General features: G+C 42.8%; 1 protein-coding gene across 3 annotated transcripts in view; it reads left to right on the top strand.

Moving 5' to 3' along the window:
• The window catches only part of KIAA1958 (KIAA1958 ortholog), a 354,519-nt gene that overhangs the window by 55,147 nt on the left and 278,398 nt on the right, over nucleotides 1-20,974 (top strand). For all 3 annotated transcript variants that reach the window (XM_086962055.1, XM_086962053.1, XM_086962054.1), the window contains one exon: nucleotides 17,172-18,351. In XM_086962055.1, the coding sequence (XP_086818181.1) occupies nucleotides 17,196-18,351 (1,156 nt within the window). In that variant the 5' untranslated portion in view covers nucleotides 17,172-17,195. The remainder of the gene's footprint in view (nucleotides 1-17,171; nucleotides 18,352-20,974) is intronic.

Raw genomic sequence — 20,974 nt, 5'->3', positions numbered from 1 at the left:
TCCTTTTAAATTCTTTCTTATTTGTAATATTTTTCGAATTAATCTCTCTCTTTTTAGGTGCCTATTTTATTCTTTGATTCTTTACTTTCCACTACCAATATGGTTGATTATTGCTGCCTCATAGACGCTAGTGGTCATTTGAATAAAAGCTACAAATCATCCCTCCCAAAACACAAATGTGGTCCTCCCACATGGCCAGGCCCCACGCTCCAAATTGTTCCTTTCACGTGCCTACCCATAAATGTTTCTTCTGCTGACCATTGTGGACAGGAATTCTCCCAACTGTGTGTTTGATTTTATTTAAATCCTTATTTGATGTGTTTAAGTATTGCAATTCCACTTTTCAAAGTATCACAAAATGTGTATGTTTGTAGCAGCGTAAAATGGAAAGTATAAATCACTTACGACATTATCTTTACAGTTCATAAAATCCCTGGCACTCCTACACAATCTTTTCCGTGTTTCTTTTAAATAGTGTGCCAATATTGTACATAGATAAATAACCTTGATGTTGTCTGCGACTAAGTTAGAGTTCTTTCTTTCTTCTGCGTGTAATGCATGCATTGGTTAGTTTTGTTTTCAACTTGGTGCATTCAGAGATAGTCCAGATTGTAACTTTTCTGAAACTCCATTCATTTCTCACAGCAGCTCAGCTACCAGAAATCGGGACACTCGCTCCGCTTCAGACGGGCAGCTTCTCTTCCCCTCATGTTGTACAATAAATATAAGAAACAGTCTTTCTTAAGCATTAATTTGGAAAAAGTTCCGATCTATTTCTTTTAATAATTCTTTATTAAACAGTATACTGTACTCATTGCACCGGGTAAGCTATACATAATTTTTACATTTGAAGGCTTCACAGTGCCTGATTTAGTGACATATCTTCTTCTGTGTCTCGTATATTTCCACATCTGTTCCCTCTCACCTAGTAGCCCATTTGTGACCATATAGATGTGACTGTCCCTTCTGCTATCCTGCTGCCCTCATTTTCTTTCTCACCTTTAGATTAAACCTGCCCTGTTCTACTTACTGGGTGGTTCCAAACGTTGTCTTGTGCTTGCCTTGGTCTCATTAGCAACAAAAGGATACCTTGAGGAGACGTCAATCTATAGGTTCACAGAGAAAGCACACAATCCGACCCCAAACGAACAATAAAGGTTCTGTACAAGACCGAACACAGTGAAAAAATCTCAACATATATGGCAGGCTGTTAAAAGATGTTCGCTAGGCACAGAGAGTGAGCAAACGACAGGCATACGCACACCACCAAAATAGTGACCACAAAATAATTGTTTTTGTTCCACACAATGTTGCTAAATGTGTCCTAATGGTGAAGGCACGATGTCCTTGTCTAACAAAATTTAACTAGTGAATAGTGGTTACATTGTATACATACACATGTGCATTGTCACTACCTTGAAGCAAAATACTTCAAGTGTAGTTCAACTAAATTTGGCAGCCACTGTTTAGAAAATTTCATTTTGAATGGTTCAGGAAAAATACTTGGCAAAGAAACGGAAATAATCAACCTTGGTATATTTTTCAAATATGATGGCCAGGGATGTAAAGCTCGAGAGCTCGTGTGAATTGGGATCTCAATGCTGATTCTAGAAAGCAGGAGAGAGGGAATCGGAGGCAGTCCTTGGTAAGCGGAAACCGACAGACTTGATATGGAGAAGAAACAGGAGTTGTGTAACTGAGGTTGTTTATTATTTATTGCATCTACAGTAAGGGATTCCTGGATACCCGACACCCTCACCATCTGCATGATGCACAATACTCCTATGTAGGAATTAAAGCAAGGATGGTTGGGGAGATTGTATTTGAGATCTTTCAGAGTTGACGATCAAGACATTTGAATTTTGTATGAAATATGAGTTGATAATGCATGGTGCAAATTTTGAAGGACGTACAAGAACTGAGGTAGTATCGTCATTTTGAACAGTGCAGTCCTGCCCATAAGGTTAAGGGACAGCTATGATGAAGCATGTCACCTACTGGGTAGGTGAAAGAGGGTTCTTTTATAACACCTTAGGGTTTCTTAGGCAGTACAGAAGCTTGGTACATCTACCCTAAATTAGGAGAGAGATGCTTGTATAATAGCTAAAAAGACCCGTTCTTTTTGTTTATCATAAGATTATTTGGGAAGGGGAATGGTCCCGTCTCCTGACGTCTCACACTCCTATTGTTATTGTTATTATTATTATGTTTCTTATATAGCGCCGGAATCGACCCCCGAAGGGGTATCTCCGCGCTTGCCTTGGGAACCCGTCCTGGCTTTTCCCTGTGAGATAGCCCCTACAAGGCATCCCCAAGGTGAAAGCCAGGCATCCCGCCGCGGGGGGGCCATTGTGGAGATTAAGCAAGCTTAATGCCCAGAGTTGCAGAGTGTGAACCCATGATTAGGTCAGGCACCGAAGCGAGAATTATCGAGTCCATGGACATTTGAGCTCAAGACCCTGCCGCGTCGGGAATTGAACCCTGGTCCCGGGTCTGACCTCTGCTTCAGGGTCTGCCTGCTCTAACCAGTGAGCCACACTTCTTCAAGTCTCTGTTGAGACTTCTTGATCGGAGCACCACATTAGTGTAATTAAATTCACGATAGGTGACAGGTGGGAGCTCTCCTGCCTCCGTCTCTTTAATTGTAAATCGCTGATTATGAGGGCTTTCTGACTGGCTCCTTGAGCTCGTTGTAACCGCGTCGGATTCCCCAGTTGGTTTAAACTCTGACCACCGTCATCATAATACGGCAGTTGGTCCTCAGTCGGAAAGCCTCCGATCAGCAGTCGAAGGCTTTCCGACCGACATTGTAATTAGGCCCTATGTTGTGTAAAAATAGTGTCACAAAGAAAGCGGAAAATGGGGGCTACAGTGTGCACACAGGATGTGCAAAAGATTTGGCATGGGTTGAGAAAGATAACTGAGAACTTCAGTATTAGCTGAAGAATTTTACCAGTTTTTGTTGGGACATACTACATGCTGTTCAGAGGGATAGAGTTGTCAATGTGTGCTCGATTACGACTGCCTGTCCCTTGAAGTGCGTCTCACCCCCACAGCCTTCTGTTTTTTTTCCCCAGAGTTTTATATAGCGTAAACTGGACCTAAAGACATCTGGTATCAGCGTGCTTTACATAGCACCAGTTTTGTTTCAGAAGGACACATTACATTTTTTTTATGAGGCACAGGGAGATTAAGTTATTTGCCTAGAATCACAGGATGTTGAGCGTCGTTGGCGAGACTCTAACCCGGTTCCCCAGCTTCGAGGGCGACTGCTCTAGCCTTAAGGCTACATCCTCTCTCCTTGACTGTATTGGCAAAGATGTGCAAGCATCAAGAGAAACTAGAAACAATAGACAAAGTGTTAAACCAGCATAGAATTAAAATAGCAAACGTTTTTAGCTTCTTGCCCTGCTATGAGGTGTGTTGCATGTAAGTCAACTGCTACATACCCTATTCAAACTACTCAGAACCTTATTTTAACATCATGTTCTACATGAGGCGGGTATCCATTGCGTCAGTCCTTGTTAAACTACACTGGCTTCCTGTGAGGAAAAGAGTGTTCTTTAAAGTGATGCGTATTTGCCTCAAAATCATGAATGGAAAGGGACCTCTATACTTGAATCCCCTGGTTAAGTCTTCTCAGCATAGCAGAAGCTTGAGATCTCCTGTGACCTCGCTTACTGTTATGCTCAGGGTGAAAAAAGCCCGTATGGTACAATATTCCTTTGGCTTGCTGGCCTCTAAGCTGGGAAACTGCACGGCTTAAGATCGGAGACAGGAAGAAACTTAAGACCTGGTTCTTTAGACAACCATAAGGCCGGTCCAGCCTGCTACTTAAGGGTCCGTACTGGATTTAGCATGATTAGCGCAGTGACACTCTGAATGAGGTAACCAGACGCTTTAGAAATCATTTTTAGGGCTCGTCCTATTCCATTCTGCAAGGAATGAATAGGACGAGCCCTATTGGGGTTAAACTATGAGCTAAACTAATCCGGAGTTTTAGAAGTGCACGTGACCTCGATGAGGTCTTGTGAACGCGCTTCTATCCGCCCGAGCCGCCTGCCTCCACATCAAAGCCATCTGTTGCTTTGCGCTCGGCTTCAGGCCAGCATTTCTCCTCCCCTAATTATTCACTGCATGGCCGGCCGGCACATCAAAGGCTGCTGCTCCCCATGCGTCTCGTCACCCTTCCTCCCTTGTTTTATTTGCTTTCTCTCGTTTTTTTCTGAAATTTTGCGTTGTTCATAAATACATAAACAACATGCTTTAGACGTCTTCTTTTGTCCTCAACACTAACACATAAGTTACCCTGGTGCCTCGCTACATGTCCGATTGCTCTTTTTCTGGTAACCCCAAGCGCACAATAATTGAGTTAGGCTGGCGCCCATTGCTACAAAAGAAGTGCTTCTAAGGAAGGCCTTCTCCTCTGCATCTGTAATGGCATTTTGTATATAAAATTGCCTTTAACCTTTCTGCTGTATATGTTGTTAGGAGCATTTTGTGCTAAATTGCAAGCACAGCATGCGTGTGGTCTTAAAAAACACATGTGCATAATGTGCACGCAGTTAATTTGCCGTTATCACAGCATATTAAAAAACACGTGCGTAATGTGCACGCAGTTCATTTGCCGTACCAGTGCATTATAAAACTGTTTACAAAAATTCCGTACTGCTTATTTGTATAACCAATATGACGCAATGATATACTAATCCAGTCCTGACGCTCAGCCACATTTCAAATTAAACGCGCAATTTTTCAGATGTACATTTTCGATGCTTAAAATTGCATTAGCTAAAGTTGCGATCTAGCTTAAGGTTCGCATTGTTAATAGCATTTTGCCCTTAAAGTTACCTCACCCTTCAGCTTTAGCTGTTTTAAAATACATCAAGGCAGTCAATGTTGTGCGTCCAGCTAGCGCCATATAGGTGATTTGTTTCTCTTTCTTAGCGCCTCAAAACATAGCACTTTAATTGCTATGGCCCGACACATTTCTAATATTTGCCCTTCTTGTTAACAACTCATGCAGAATGCTTATGTTAGCCTGACGCCCATTGCTACACAAAAACTGCTTCTGTGCCAGGCCTTGTGCTTTGGCGTACATGCGTTATTAAGCATTTTTACAAATTTGGTTGAAAATATATGGACGCAGACAATGTGGCACATCAATCTGTGAACGCGCACTTTTCAGCTGTACATTTTCGATGATTAAAATTGCATTAGCTAAAGTTGCGTTCTACCTATGTAAGCTAGCTGCCGTATTTGCACTTTTCGGCTTTAGCTGGTTTAAAATACATTGACTAAATTTACGATCTAGCTATGTAGGCAGCTTTGCTAGCGTGTTTGCAGTCTTTAGCTTTAGTTATTTGAAATACATCAAGGCAGACAATGTGGCGTGTACAATTGGTCATTTATTTCCTTCCTGCTAGCACCTCAACACTAACAGTTAAGTTACCCTGGCGCCTCGCCACATGTCCCATTTGTTCCTATCCTTGTAACACCTAGCGCACGATAATTGAGTTAGGCTGGCTTCCATTGCTACAAAAGAAGTGCTTCTATAGAACGTCTTCTTCTCTGCATCGGTAATGGCATTTTGCATATAAAGTTGCCTTTAAGCCTTCTGCTTTATATGTTGTTAAAAGCATTTTGTGCTAAATTACTAGCGCAGCATGCATGTGGTATTAAAAAACACATGTGCGTAATATACACGCAGTTTGTTTGCCGTTATTTGTGCATTATCAACCATAAAATTAATGCCGTAATGCTTATTTGTATGCCTATTATGCTGCAATAATCTACTTGTTATCCGTTTCTTAGCATTTTATATGTAGCTTTTCTGTGGTGAGCCCTATAGTTTGATTTGTTAATAGCGTTTTGTCTATAAAGTTGCCTCACCCTTCAGCTTTAGCTCTTTTTAATTACATCGAGACATTCAATGTGGCGCGTCCAGCTAGCGCCATATTGGTGATTTATTTCCCTTTACTAGCGCTTCAGAAACATTTGTATATAAAGTTGCCTTTAACCCTTTTGCTCTATATGTTAGGAGCATGTTGTGCTAAATTGCTAGCACAGCATGCGTGTGGTATTAAAAAACACATGTGCGTAATGTGCACGCAGTTCATTTGTCGTTATCACACCATATTAAAAAACACATGTGTTTAATGTGCATGCAGTTCATTTGCCGTTACTAGTGCATTATAAAACTATGAAAATAAATGCCGTACTGCTTATTTGTATACCCAATATGACGCAATGATATACTAATCCAACCCTGACGCTGAGCCACATTTCAAATTTGTTACCTTTGTGGTAACACGTCACGCACAATAATAGTTAGCCTGCGCCTTTTTCTATAGAAGAAGTGCTTTTATGGCTCCACACCACCGCTCAACTCCACACCACCGCTCAACTCCACACCACCGCTCAACTCCACATCACCGCTCAACTCCACACCACCGCTCAACTCCACACCACCGCTCAACTCCACACCACCGCTCAACTCCACACCACCGCTGAACTCCACACCACCGCTCAACTCCACACCACCGCTCAACTCCATACTACCGCTCAACTCCACCGCTCAACTCCACACCACCGCTCAACTCCACACCACCGCTCAACTCCACACCACCGCTCAACTCCACACCACCGCTCAACTCCACACCACCGCTCAACTCCACACCACCGCTCAACTCCACACCACCGCTCAACTCCACACCACCCCTCAACTCCACACCACCGCTCAACTCCACACCACCGCTCAACTCCACACCACCGCTCAACTCCACACCACCGCTCAACTCCACACCACCGCTCAACTCCACACCACCGCTCAACTCCATACCACCGCTCAACTCCACATCTTCGCTCAACTCCACATCACCGCTCCATCCATCCATCCCCCCTCCATCCATCCATCCCCCCTCCATCCATCCATCCCCGCACTCCATCCATCCATCCCCGCACTCCATCCATCCATCCCGGCACTCCATCCATCCCTCCCCGCACTCCATCCATCCATCCATCCATTCCCCCGACTCCATCATCCCTCCCCGCCCCACACTCCATCCCTCCCCCGCCCCACACTCCATTCCTCCCCCGCCCCACACTCCATCCTTCCCCCGCCCCACACTCCATCCTTCCCCCGCCCCACACTCCATCCTTCCCCCGCCCCACACTCCATCCTTCCCCCGCCCCACACTCCATCCCTCCCCTGCCCCACACTTCATCCCTCGCCCACACTCCATCCCTCGCCCACACTCCATCCCTCGCCCACACTCCATCCCTTGCCCTCTTGCCCTGCCTCTCTCTCACCCTGCCTCTATCTCTCGCCCTCCCTCTATCTATGTTTCGCCCTCCCTCTATCTATGTTTCGCCCTCCCTCTATCTATCTTTCGCCATCTATCTATCTATCTATCTATCTATCTATCTATCTATCTATCTATCTATCTATCTATCTATCTATCGCCCTCACTATCCATTGCATCACCACTGCATCACTCAGGGGCACCACAACATCACTATGCGCTACCAGAGCATCACTGAACGCCAAAGCATCACTCGTCGCCGCCACAGCATCACTCGTCGCCGCCACAACATCATTCAGAGCCACCACAGCATCAATCTGTGCAACCATTCAACAACAACTGATTCAAATATGTTCTCCCAATGTTTTCAAACTTTATTACAAATGTCACAAAAGTTTTTAATATTTCACTTCTGTTCTTGTATTTTCATCACAATAAAATAAACTAAACCTAATCTTCCAAAAAGTTATTTGCAAAAGTTTAACCATTGCCATTATAAATTACAATAACTTTTATTTAAGTATTAATTATTGAAAAAATACAACCTATTGTTATTTGTAATATTAATACATCTAAGTCATGTAAATGCAACATATATTGCATTACAAATGCTATAGGTGTCACGTTTGCAAAAGTTAACACTATTGGCATTGTAAATGACAAAGTTATTAATTTAGCTATTTTCAAACAAAAACATAAATAAAAAATGTGTCATTTACAATACTAATACCTCTAACTTTACTAATGCGAGCCCTATTGCATTGCAAATGCTTGTTTTTATTATTCTATTGTAAGAATAGAACTAAGTATCAAGAAGGTGTGCAGTTCCTAACTGTAGGTGCGGGGAAAGGGAGGTCTTTCTTCGTGATGCCCTCACACACCCTAAGGATGTCATGCTTCATCATTGGGCCAAGCTCCTCATCGGGCCAGTGCTGCAATGCCTGACGGGCTCCCGTAAACGGGGCTCTTTGGCGGAGATCTTTTGAAGAAGCCGTGAGGTGCGTGTGGGTGTAAGGCCCGGTAGTGCACAGGGTTTTAAAAAAGTCTGGAGCAGTTCTACTCTTGTCTGTTTTTATTACTGGGGTAGCTCAAGCTTAATTAAAAATGTGGGTGCCCTAAATAGATGTAATGTTCCTATAGGGCTGTCGTAGTGTAATGGGTCAACATGTTTCGTGCCTAGTTTGCCCCGAACGGGTCAGATGGCGCTTCATCAGGACCATGAAAAGCTAGAGGTGAGTGGTGCACTAGCGTTGGTCTGGTTCTCTAAATTAGGTCTGATGACCAGACGCGGTAGGGTGTACCCTAGTAGACTTATACCGGGGTTTAGAGTACCCCTGGTAAAGGAGCCTACAGCTGACGGGGAGGCCAAGCTCGTCGTTGCTCTGTGGAAAGGGGAAAGGGTGGCAGCTGACTATCGTCTTCCCTACCCTTGCTCTGGGCCCCGAGCAAGGGCAGGGAAATCCTTCCTTTGAAATATTAACCATTCAGGCAGCCAAGACAAAATTGGGTCTTACAGGACCCTCCTTTCTGTGGGCACAGGCGGACACAGGACATACCGACATTTCCTAGTAGAGACTAGATTGTTTACGGCACCGTTTGCACCAAACACTGGACCAGGATCTATATGGTACAAATAAAATCACCCTGAGAGGAAGCCATTGTTTCCTGCTTCTCACACAACTTACTTTGTTCAGAGCAATTTCTAGTGTCACTATGATTAATGAGCTTCTTTACACTTTTAGAATCAAGGTCTTTAATTCCATTCTTCATTCAGATGGCAGCCTCTGTACAGATTTTATATCAGATTTTTTATCGGAAACTCACTTATGGACGAAATAAACACTTGTATTTCTAAACAGGATTGCTTTGAAACCTCAGTCTCCAAGTAGTCTGGCTTCTGATGTGACTTAAAGGCTACCAAAGTGGATATAACACTGAGTCTGGATAGTGTAGAAGACTGCTGCACATCAAAAGTGTCAGCATTTGTGCAAAGCTTTTGCCTGTGGCCTTGTCTCCGTCTCCCCAAAAACACGAGGAATAAAAGTGAGGTATGTGGAAAGAGCTTGTGGCTGTGCTGTGGTAGGCACAGGCTTACTCACTCCTGGAGTTCCCAAGGGGTATTGTAAAACTCAGTGGTAGATAGAGAGCCTGCTCTGTCATGAAGTCACACAATGCCCTTCGGCAATGGACACAAGTACATTAGCAAGCTTATGCGCTGCACTGAGCACTAAACCACTGGATACAAACTTACATATTTTGTAAGTCTTTGTTTTTTTTCAGAGTGCCTAAAACTGCTGCTTCTATATGTTGTAGATTATGCTGACCGTAGGAAAGAATAATCATTGGCTTTGCTTCCGACGTAAAAATTGATAGGCAAGTTTTGTGGATAGCCAGACAGTCTGTGGTATAACGTTGTTGAGCATATGAACCTTGGAAAACAAACATTACAGCAGAGCACACCAAGGATCATTTTTTTTAAAATAAATGACACAGATTTCTAAAGCTGAAAATCCCAGTTATTTGACAACAGGGTAAATCTGTTGTGCATGTATATTATGGCAAGAACATGTCCTATCACAGTCTGACATTTTTTCATATAGCCTGCTGTTTGTGTCCTCCTTCTTTGCTTACTGTCTGAAACCCCCCAGAAACTCCCAAATGTTTTATTCTGTTTGTGTACATTTCGTAATGTTTTGTTAAAAAAAATGTATTTGGACCTTGGAGACACATGAGTAACAAATGACTGTTTTCTGTGGAGATGGTGGAGTTGGAGGAGGACAAGTGGATTTTTCTTTAAATCTTCTTTATCTACAAAACACAAGCCAAACATTGCAAAGCATGGTCAAAACCCCATGAGTGTGTTTCGCCACTCTATGGAAAATGTGTAAATTCCACCACAATCCTCAGTATTCACCTGACCCTAAGGAAGTAAGAAAAAATTGCATCACATCATTGATTGCCTAAATACTGGTAATGCACCTCTAGGTAAGTTGAGAAAGGTCTGCATAAATGTGAACCGAAAGGGATAAGGAAGGAAGCACATTATTTAAACAACTCTGACCCACAGAACCACACAGAGTTTCCCTCAGAATTTACGTCTGATGTTTCCTACTCCTGAGAAGAAACACTGCAAGACATAAGAGACTTCTTTACAGAAATCTAGACTCCGTGTCAACGATAGCTGTGGTCTGGGAGGCCTCTAAAGTCACCAAAGGGGGCATTTACATAGCAAAAGAGGGCTCTATTTTACGGGATATTCTGAGAACACTCCGGAAGTGAGAAGCAGATAATAAGATAGCTGAGGACCAAATTATGGGTGCACCTGATGGGGAGGATACAGGCCAAGCTCCGTGAACTAGTCTCGGAGTACAAATCAGAAGCTGAAGATGAGTGCTTATTCCACTCTAAATATTGTCGCGCTTGCCAATGTGATGAGGGTGAGCCGCCAGGAAGAGCCTTAGCTGACATTGTACGTGTTCCGAAGTTTTCCAATTATGTGCTAGAGGTGGAGAGCGTGACTGGGTCCATGCACAGAGATACCGCGGATATCCTTCAGACCTTCATCACTTATTACTCCTCACTCTACTCTATGTGCAGGGGCCGGCCAATGGATATGGCCTTCTATCTGGAGGATACTGAGTTGAGCTGGCTCAGTAACACGCATAGGGAATTTCTGGGAGGAGGATGGAATACAGGCTGCAATTCTGAAGCTACGGTCGTGCGATGGGACCAGATGGACTGCCTGCAGACTTTTATAAGTGTTATGCAGGGTCCCTCCCCTATCCTTAAAAAGGTTTAAGCAGAAACAAAAGATATGGGGATCCTCCTGCCTTTAATGCACGAGGCTATTATTATCTTCCTTCTTAAGCTGGGGAAACTGCTACTAAGTCCGAGTCCTACATACCCTTACCCTTATCCTTAATTAATTGTGATCTGAAAATAATGGCGAAAGTACTGGCAAATCGGCTCAGCCTGCTGATGGAGCAATTGGTCCTGCCAGACCAATCGGGATTTGTGCCAGGACGGGCATCTTCCCATAATCTGCGCACTTTGTGTTGCTACAGGATATTGACCCGGAGCTGGCTGCAGTGACAGTCTTTTTAGACGCCACCAAGGCTTTTGATTCTCCAGAATGTTTATGATTGATGGGATTCCCCTGTCCTTAGCCTGGGTGTCCCTCCTGTACAATCAGCCGCTGGCGACTGTGCAGATTAATGATTGAAGCTCCCGACTGATTGCCATTTCTCGCAGTACCAGGCAGGGGTGCCCCTTGTCACCCCTCCATTTGCATTGGCAGTAGAACCTCTGGCGGCAAAGCTCCGACAACCTCATAGGGAACATGCCCTGAGATATCCTACTCGCCATCTACTGCTCTAGCTCTATGCCGATGACATCACCCTTTACATTGGAGATCCCCAAGTCAGCTTGAATCCTATCCTTCGAGAATTCATCCTATTTGGAGAGGTCTCGGGTATAACCATTAATTGGAGCAAATCCCAGATGTTCCATCTCACCCCCAACACTGTTAAATTTCCACTTGATTACCCACTGACATGGTGTGATTCAGAGATAAAATATCTTGGGGTTATGGTGTCCTGGGACAGCGAGAAAACGTTAGGGGCAAACTATGGTACTTCCCTCAACTGGCTTATAGCGGCTATATCGCACTACATATCTTTGCCCCTATCATTGGCAGGGCACATATCTTTAATCAAAATTATTATAATGCCAAAATTATTATATCTATTCCTCAACATACCGTATCCACCTGGGGGACATTTGTTTTGCATAGACACAGCTGATTAGATTGGCCAGGAGTGGCAAGCAGCCTGGGATGTGCTGGGACATACTCACCCACCCATTTGACAGGGGAGAATTCGATGTCCCTGACATGGAGCTCTGCTATTTGTGCGCACAGGCCCATTTTGCGGCTTATTGGTACAGACCGCCACCATTCATGCCCCATTTAGTGATAGAGCAGGGCAGAATGGCCCCCATCCCCACTACTGCTTTCTTAGGGACAACACTGCTAGGTGTTCGTACCTCTTTTGCAATAGTGGCATGCACAACCTGTACGTGGCAACCAAACTGGGCAAACCATTACTATGTTCTCTGCTGGTACCACTTCCATATAATTCTCTGTCCCCAGAAACTCACTAGACGGCATGCCACAACATGCTGCATAGGAGAAGTATAAATACCTTGGAGGGCTCTCTATCATGAAGGGATATTCAAAGATCGTCAAACACTACTGCAGGGTAAAACTGCAACACCGCTAGAGGTTTTTCTATATATTAGACTTAGGCATGACCTTTAAACAGTTACTTCCACCTTCCCACAAGAGCCTCCTACACTACGCACACTACATGTGCTAGTGCAAGCCTCTGGCTCTGCACACATGGTTTCTTTACTATACCAGAGTGCTGAAGCGGAAGGCCAGTGCAGTGCATGAGCTGGCTGGGACTCTGAGCTAGACACGCCAATTACAGATTAGCAATGGCTCTATTGCTATAATCAATCGGGGAGGATAACAGCTAGCAGTCGCCTGCGTATCATACATTACAAGTATATACAACGTTTCTATTATATTCCGGCAACACTGTGCAGATATAAACTACGACTGGATGACTCCTGTGCTAGATGCAGAAGCAAAGGAGTGGACTTTCTGCACCCTGCGTGGGGGTTCGTGATAATACAAGATTACTGGATGACGGTGTCAGCTGCCCTGTCGCACATGATAGATATGCACATACACCTTACACCAGTTATGGCTCTATTGGGTTAAACAGAGGAAATTGAGGCCCCCTATAGGAAGTTCATTTTACTGGGATTACTCTCACCAAAACGAAGGGTGGCATGTAGATGGGGTGGGGGCGCGCTCCCAAATTCAAAGAGTGGGTAAATGATTTCATTTATTGTAAAGATCAACTACACACTTAGGATGAATTATTACCCCTGACTTCAAGACCACGCAACATTTGGGGACCACTGCGAACATACCTTAGAGAGGGCCATGATTGCAACATCGACTGATAGGCATAGCCACACCATAGACCTTAATGTCTGGACTGCAAGGGTACGAAGCTGCATTGCGCGGACACCCTGTATGCTTGTGGGGCTAACCTCCGTACCTGAAGTAGAGAATTTAGCTAAGTGGCATTATACGCTGTTCCTGATATGTATGTCTTTGGAAGAGGGGTGGCTACAGAAGCACCATGGATACTCTCCTGACATAAGAGACATTGAACTAGGGGGAAATTATACCACATATCCCACCTTTCCCTGACGAAACAGTTTATAACTGTGGACATAGATTTTAATTGTAAACTATGGCAATGTGGACTTTTGTAAGATCTAGGAAATGTAAGTTCACTCTTTGTTCTTTCTTAGTGTAAAAATCTAATAAAGAAAAAAATATATGTTTCCTACTCATGGGTAGGTTCCAGTGTTAAGAGCAGCACTGTCACTCATGCGGGAGCATCCACCTCAATGACTGACAATTCTCCTATTGGGGCATTTGTGTTGAAACTGTCCAGTAATCTCTAGGCAGCCTCTGTATAGGAGCACAAGGGCCTTGTGATTATAGGATACTTTTAGTTTTGCAGGATTCCATACAAATCCATAATGCCCAAATTCAAGAACTCTTCACAACTTTGGGTTGTCATATCTTGTATTATTGAGTCTGAGCATTAAAGCTGGGAAAGTGGATCCAACTGCAGAGTCTACTTCAGTGAAGCAAGCTTGTTCAGATGGGGGGTTTGACTTCTGGGTCTCATAAGCACTATAATGCTGATTACACTACCTACTGTGGAAGAGGAGCTAGAAGACCTGGAATGAATAAAATATGCCTTTTGCGCCAAATGTGAGCACCAGTGAAGTAAGCAAGGAAGGACTGCCTCACCTTAGTGAGGTACCGTCTGAGGCCATATTGGAGTAAAACAGGACTCTTATTGTTGCATGAACTTTGTATCTATGGAAACCTATATAGCTTATTTTCAAGCCATAGCATTTCATTTAACGTTGAGCCTTGAAATTCTTTGGGTTCTTGAAGCTCCTTTGTGTGGCCCGAATGAGCTAAAGCTGCTATACTTTTCTGTCCCGTGTTTTCACCACCATATCAACCTTCCTTTAATTTGTTTTCTGTTCTATCCAGTTAGTTTTTCACCACAGCAGATGTTTTCACACTTTGTCTAACTTTAGTACAGTACCCAAACCTGCCATCATTTTGTTTTACCTCTTTACCTGCTTGTCTGCAGTAGATTCACCATATTTTTCTTTTATTGAACCATCTTTCTTGCTCCTCTGCTGGCGAACAGAATTCTGTTTCACCACCTGTCATTGTTTGACAAACTTTTTGTCTTAGCTGCAGCGCTGCAGTGCTCTCAAGTCATGGCCGGGTCCCCACCAGACTCTCCTGGTTAATGCTGCCTCCTGATTTGACAATTTTCCTGCTTGAATGTGTTCCCAGCCACCTGGTCTATCAAGTCTGTTCCTAGAATCTGCCCATCAGAAGACGCCCAACGAAATCTTCCCAAGACTCTTATGGGAAATATGAGGGACTTTCCTTCTTGAGTTATGTGCTCCTTGATATTGGCATGATATGTTTCAAATGGGGATGAAATTAAATCAATGTTCCAGATAAGACTTCATTATTCCTCTTCATTCATATGCATAAAGTAACACAAATCCTTCCTGAAATAAATGCTCCAGATAGAGATCCTGTTTTGAATCAAAAACACATTGGACACCAGCTATTTCATCTCGGTCTCCATGATATCAGATTGAACATTCTTTTTAGGACTGGAAAATGTACAAGCTCTGTGTGTAGACGATATCTAGGCCAGTCACATAATTTGGGGAGGACTCTGTAAATTCTTCTCTAGACTACAATGATCATCAGCCATTATTTACATTAAGAACCTCACTGTTACCTGTTGGGAAAGACTCCTGTTAGCTCAATAACATAAACCTAGAATTTGAGGGCGGCTGCTATGACTCCAGGATTCATTGCTGCTACGTCCACAAAGGTATGTTTGTTTCTGTTCGGCTAACGATCTCCAAAGCACTAACTTTTGCATAAGAATTAATCATGTAATGACACATGAAACAAATAGATGCTAGGAGGAGCTTTTGCTAAACTTATTTGTTATGGAGCAAACAGGAATATTGGCAAAACAGAGCTACAGTCCACTGTTAAATACATTTTTGGGGGACCTTGAGATTTCTCTTTTATAGTGAGCTGTTTTCCAAATACAAACATTGTGTAGTCAGCTTTCAGATATCCTACAATCCGGTGGGGGTATCCAAGAACCTACACAAAAAGAAATGTGGGGTAAATCCAGCAGCAGTCAGGCGGTTAAATAAACCTCATTGCAGGCTATAGCCACTTTCCCTTTCTCATTCTTCACTGAATGGCCATTCACTCGCTCCATACAGAAGACTTGCATGTTGCAGAATCGAGGAAATTGGTTCCACTTTGTCATCAAGCCAAATGAATTTATTGGCTAAATGGTTTACAATAATAAACTAATTTCAGAAGAGTCTTTGAGAGCCAGAACGTCAATTATCTCAGCTCCTCCAGCTAGAACATTTCTGTTGTCCCAACTACAAATGCCTGTGTGGGGCAACATATCTCTTCTTTGTACTTTATATATTAACATTCTACCAAAACCGGAGAAACATGTTAAGCAGTTGAAGATTGAGTAAGGAGGTTTCATAATCTTCCACATGCTCATCACACATATTGTTGACCTTGTATTAGTGAACTAGAATATCAATAAACTTAAGAGGTAGTAACATCAGATGCAATTTTAATAAAGAGGAAACTAAAATAGTATTCATCCTACTTTACTCCTCCCAAAAAAGGGATCCATTGAGCTCTCAAAACAACTTAATTGCTGGTGAGGGGTGACTCCCTGTGATGAAGCATGCTACTTAGTGAATGAGGGGTCTGCATCCTTAAAAGGAAGCAAAGCTTGAAAAACTCCTTACATTCCAGCCTTCTGTGCAAGGTAATATTCACACATAGGAGCACTACAGACATAGATGTAGGCTCCGAGGAAATATTATAGGAAACATGATTGAAGCAAGACCCAGTAGCACAAGAGCTAACTGAGCACTGTGAAGAAATGGTCCCAGCTGCGAATAACCAGGAGGCCGAAAGAAAGACGTTAGCCGAGTAACCTTATGCACCAGATCATCATTTACATATAATAGCAGGCTCACTGGACTTACTAAGAAACCATTGTGTGACTTTGGAAATAGCAGACGTAGAAATATGCTAGACCAAAAGCAAATGTGATCGGAGTAGAGGTGCTCTGAATTTTGGGAAACTATTGAATTGAACATGCATATACAGATTTGCTGTAGTTCTCTTGGGAGATGATTGGACTAAACACACCTGAACAATCTTTAGTTTCCAAACATAAAAAAGAGATGATCATCCATGAGCTTATGGGAGTGTACGTTTTATGCCTCTGACTATTAATGAAGTGCAGATTTCTGGTTGCAATCTTCTCCTCAAAAGTGTTCCTCTGTATACTGCAGGGCAACAGCTAGTGCTTCATGCTGGACCAGTGACAAGAGCTTCTGGTAGATTTTCTTTCAAGGTGGTTTGGAATACAACTTGTATAGAAATAGTGTCTGCAGTGTTCCAGTGAATGAAAGGGATAAGCGTCATTTCCTTGGTTATGGCAAATTTGAATTAACTTTGTATCATGAAGGGCTGAACTGGGTAGTGGCCTTAGCATTGAATAACATGTGACATCTAGATTTTGAGTCAACTGTGAAGTTATGTTTTGTTGTTTTAAATAATGCAAATAGTTGTTCCTAATGCTGGTATCTTTTTTTCATATTTTTATTTTTCAGGAGAGAGCAGGTTCCTCTTTCAGCATGGAGGATTGCCTTCACACGTCTTCTGAAAACCTTTCCAAACTGGTTAGTTGGGCTCATAGCCATGGAACGATTTGTAGTCTCATCCCCAACCTGAAGCACCTGCTGTCTGAAGGTTCCCATGGCAACTTGACTGCGATGTGGGGCTGCAGTGCAGGACATGCATACCACTGGCCATTGACTGCCACATGCCGGGCAGGCTCCCAGGAGAGGATGTGTTTCCAAGATAACAGAAGTTTCAATTCAGATAGCCCTAGTATCACAGGTGTGCCTTCAGAGTTGCAAACCAGCCCATTGGAAAGGCACCAGGGAAGGACCGGAAAATCAAAGATAGACAGTAGAACTAGAGACTCTTGTGACTTTTCCTACGGCAGTGAGCCATCAGAGCTGGATGAGCCAGTGGAGGAATATGAAGACGAAGCCACTCTTTTTGATATGGTTTGCGAGTCTTCTGGGACCGATGAAGAAAGTGACTTTGAAGCTCGGGCCCAAAGATCTCCAAATCTTTCTAGAAAAAGACAAGTAGTAGGGCTGTCTGGTATTCCAGGGTCTCTGATAATTGATGAGAACAGTGATGATGTTCTCATCAAGAAAATTAAGCAGGAAATTCCTGAGGATTATTATATTGTTGCAAACGCAGAACTCACTGGTGGGATTGATGGACCTGCTTTGTCCTTGACGCACATGTCAAAGCAGAAACCCCAGAGTCATCCTGGACCCTCCTTTGTTGGGGCCACAAATCCCACCACTCTAACAGCTGCTTCTCTCAATGCCGAACTAGATCTGCAAAGTATGTCTGCTTCTCCTCCAGTCCTAACAAGACCTCCTCCGATTCAAAAACCTGCAAGGACTTCTTTGCCCTCTATTAACACAGGGCCAGCTTGCTCCTCAGCAGTCAATCAACAGGGACCCATTCAGATGCCTGTCAGTACTTCTAGCAGCAATCAGCCAATCAGCATTCCATTATCAGCTCTTCAGATTCCTGGGCAAGATGAACAGGCGGTTACTGAGGAGCTCCTTCCACCTGTACTGAAGCCAGATGCGTTTTGTGAAATGGCAGCATCTCCCTCAGTTAGTGCAGAGCCAGAGGTGAGCTCCAGCCAACAGCAACTTAGCACTGCTCCAATCAGCGATTCCTCAGCACAGTCACTACCAGGTATGGACCTTTCATGTTAGCACATATTAACAGGGCCGGACTGGAAACCCAAAACATCCCTGGCAATTTTGTCAGACCAGCCCTCCCTGGGGGTGGGGGTGGGTTGGAAGGTGTGAAGCACTGCTGCTTTTGATACAGGGGGGTGATATGGCAGCACAGATACAAAACAGGCCCGCACCACTGCAAAACTGGCCCCAGCCTCCCGGGGAAATGCCCAATGCACGTTATAGCCAGTCCGGCCCTGCATATTAACAAATGAAGCATTCTAAAAGGGTAACCTAGTTTAATGCCTGCTTAAATGTACTTTGTATATATATGTAGCGGTTGTACTGTTTCTTAGTGAAAAAGGTTTACTTGGGCTGCTGTCCCCTCTATATGCAGGGGTGTTACACAAATGCACAAAATGTAGGAGAATTTAAAAAAAATCAGTTTTTTATCTTTTCACTGTAAGCCAAACCAGAACTTGTAAGTGGAATTACCTTTAGGTTGGTATAGCAGACATTTTTTCCAATGTACAGCTACGTGAGGCAAAGCAGGTCTGCTATCTCAGGCACAGAACCTGAAATATTTGGTTTTCACATTAACGTATGTTTTTTAATGTTCTGTTTTGCAATCGAACAACTTACATCTCCGTTAAATATTTGAAAAAAGTAGCCCTTCATTTTGTTATATGCAAAGGGTTGAGAAGTATGATTTTATTATTTGTTGTCTGTATATAATGCCACACGTCAAATGTATGCATTTCATCTAAATGTATTTTTCTGCAGCTGATTTAGTTGCTCGTAGCTGCATATAGAATGTAACAGTTATCCTTATTTACCTGTTAAAGCCTTAGTAAAGGGTGGTTACTTCGGTTTATATATTTGTATACACTTTCATTAATGTACTGTAGAAAATAGAAATGTAATTGCATTTGTAACTTACTATTCGACTTAACATCATCACTGTTATCCATCATACCTTTCTATTAAGCATTTGTTTATACATCATGACTTTTTATGTAACGTAAACTGCGAGTGTATACCATATTTAGATTCAGTCAAATTACGTGTTATCCCATACGGTACATGGTACAATGATTTCTGCTGCCCACACTTCTCTCTTCTGCATGCTCCTTTTTCTATCTTTTACTGCATGAAGGGTGATTCTAGACGTCAAAGTTTAATTCCTCATGCATATTTAGGTAACATGCTTTTGTTTTATGTGTGGTGCAATTTTCCGTTTGCTTCCTACCAAAAAATCTCAAACAAGTTTACTCAACATTCTCTTTCAGATTCCACATATGTTGAAGTGCACACTTATGAGCATGGATGTTATGAGTAGATGCAGTCTAATTACAAATTTGGATACTGAACAATGTTCTTAACTTATCAACTTTTTTACGTTCATCAGGCACATATTATTTTCAGTGATCTTTCAAAACTCTGATTCTTATACGACAACTAGTGATCATATTTATTGTTTCCTCGACTTTCCCTCGTTATGGAAACCTGTTGCTTTTAGTGCCATTATTTCGTGGTTTGTTTATGGTCTATGTACTTAATATCCAGTTTTTTTTATCGGTATTTACAGTTGACTATCAAGGGTATCGGCCATTCCGCCGTAGCAGACCTATCATCTTGTAGTCCCACCATTATAACATTTTCATTGTATTCTCTGATCCCATTCCTGGTAGGTTATGTTACCTCAGACCCTCAGGGTCCAATGTCACCACTAAATGTGTCTGATCTTGGAGGATTTTCGATAATGGCTTCAAGCCATCTTGAAATGGACACTACGTGTCTGTCATTGCCATTGGCTCTCCTGAAGCCACCATCTGATACTTTATTTCGTACTGAGAAGCACGTGTGTTTGGCTTGCATTGTGCTAGCTTTGATACTTCTTTATAATGGAACATAAGATCAGTTCTGAAAACCTCATGGCATAGAGTCTCTTGGAAGGTTTCCAATAATTATTGCACCAGCCTCGCTTGTATAAGAAATGTTATTTAAAAACAAACATTGAATAGAATACCTTCTATTTGCAAATGATTATACTGGGTGCTGCAGTATCCATAAACTGCAGTATCCATAACCTAGCAAACTATTTATTTTTATTTTTTGTCATGGTAGTAAACCATATTAGCTGTTGATTAAGATATCTAGGTATGCTTGTGTACTTAAGTAGCATAAGATGTTGATTTAAATGACATCAGTGTTTGCGATTTCTTCAAATAATATCCTAAAATGAATGAATGAAAGGCTTTATTTCGATATAAAAAATATCATAAAAGCAAATACAACAATTTTAAAATCATATAAAAACAACAGCATTATATTTACACCGATAAAATCGTATTAACCAAAACAGATAAAACAAGCATTAAATAGTCACAGAAAGCCTATTCAGACAAATTATCCATGCCCATTTTAGAAACTTGGACACAAAACATGTAATCAGGGTACAGGTATCAGATTTTAAAATACGCAGCGCCTCTCTGTGCTGCCGGGTACCTAACTGCCTGCACAGGGGTTTGAGCCATCTCCTCCTAGGCCGTACATATGCGGGACATTCAAAGAAAATATGAGCGACCGACTACACGTGATGGGCAGGTCGCACAGGAGGAGGAGCGGGGGTAGGCGAG

This window comes from Lissotriton vulgaris, chromosome 3_1 (genome assembly GCF_964263255.1).
Source record: "Lissotriton vulgaris chromosome 3_1, aLisVul1.2, whole genome shotgun sequence".
NCBI lineage: Eukaryota > Metazoa > Chordata > Amphibia > Caudata > Salamandridae > Lissotriton > Lissotriton vulgaris.
Note: the sequence above shows the minus strand (reverse complement) of the source record. Positions and strands in the feature narration are given on the sequence as shown.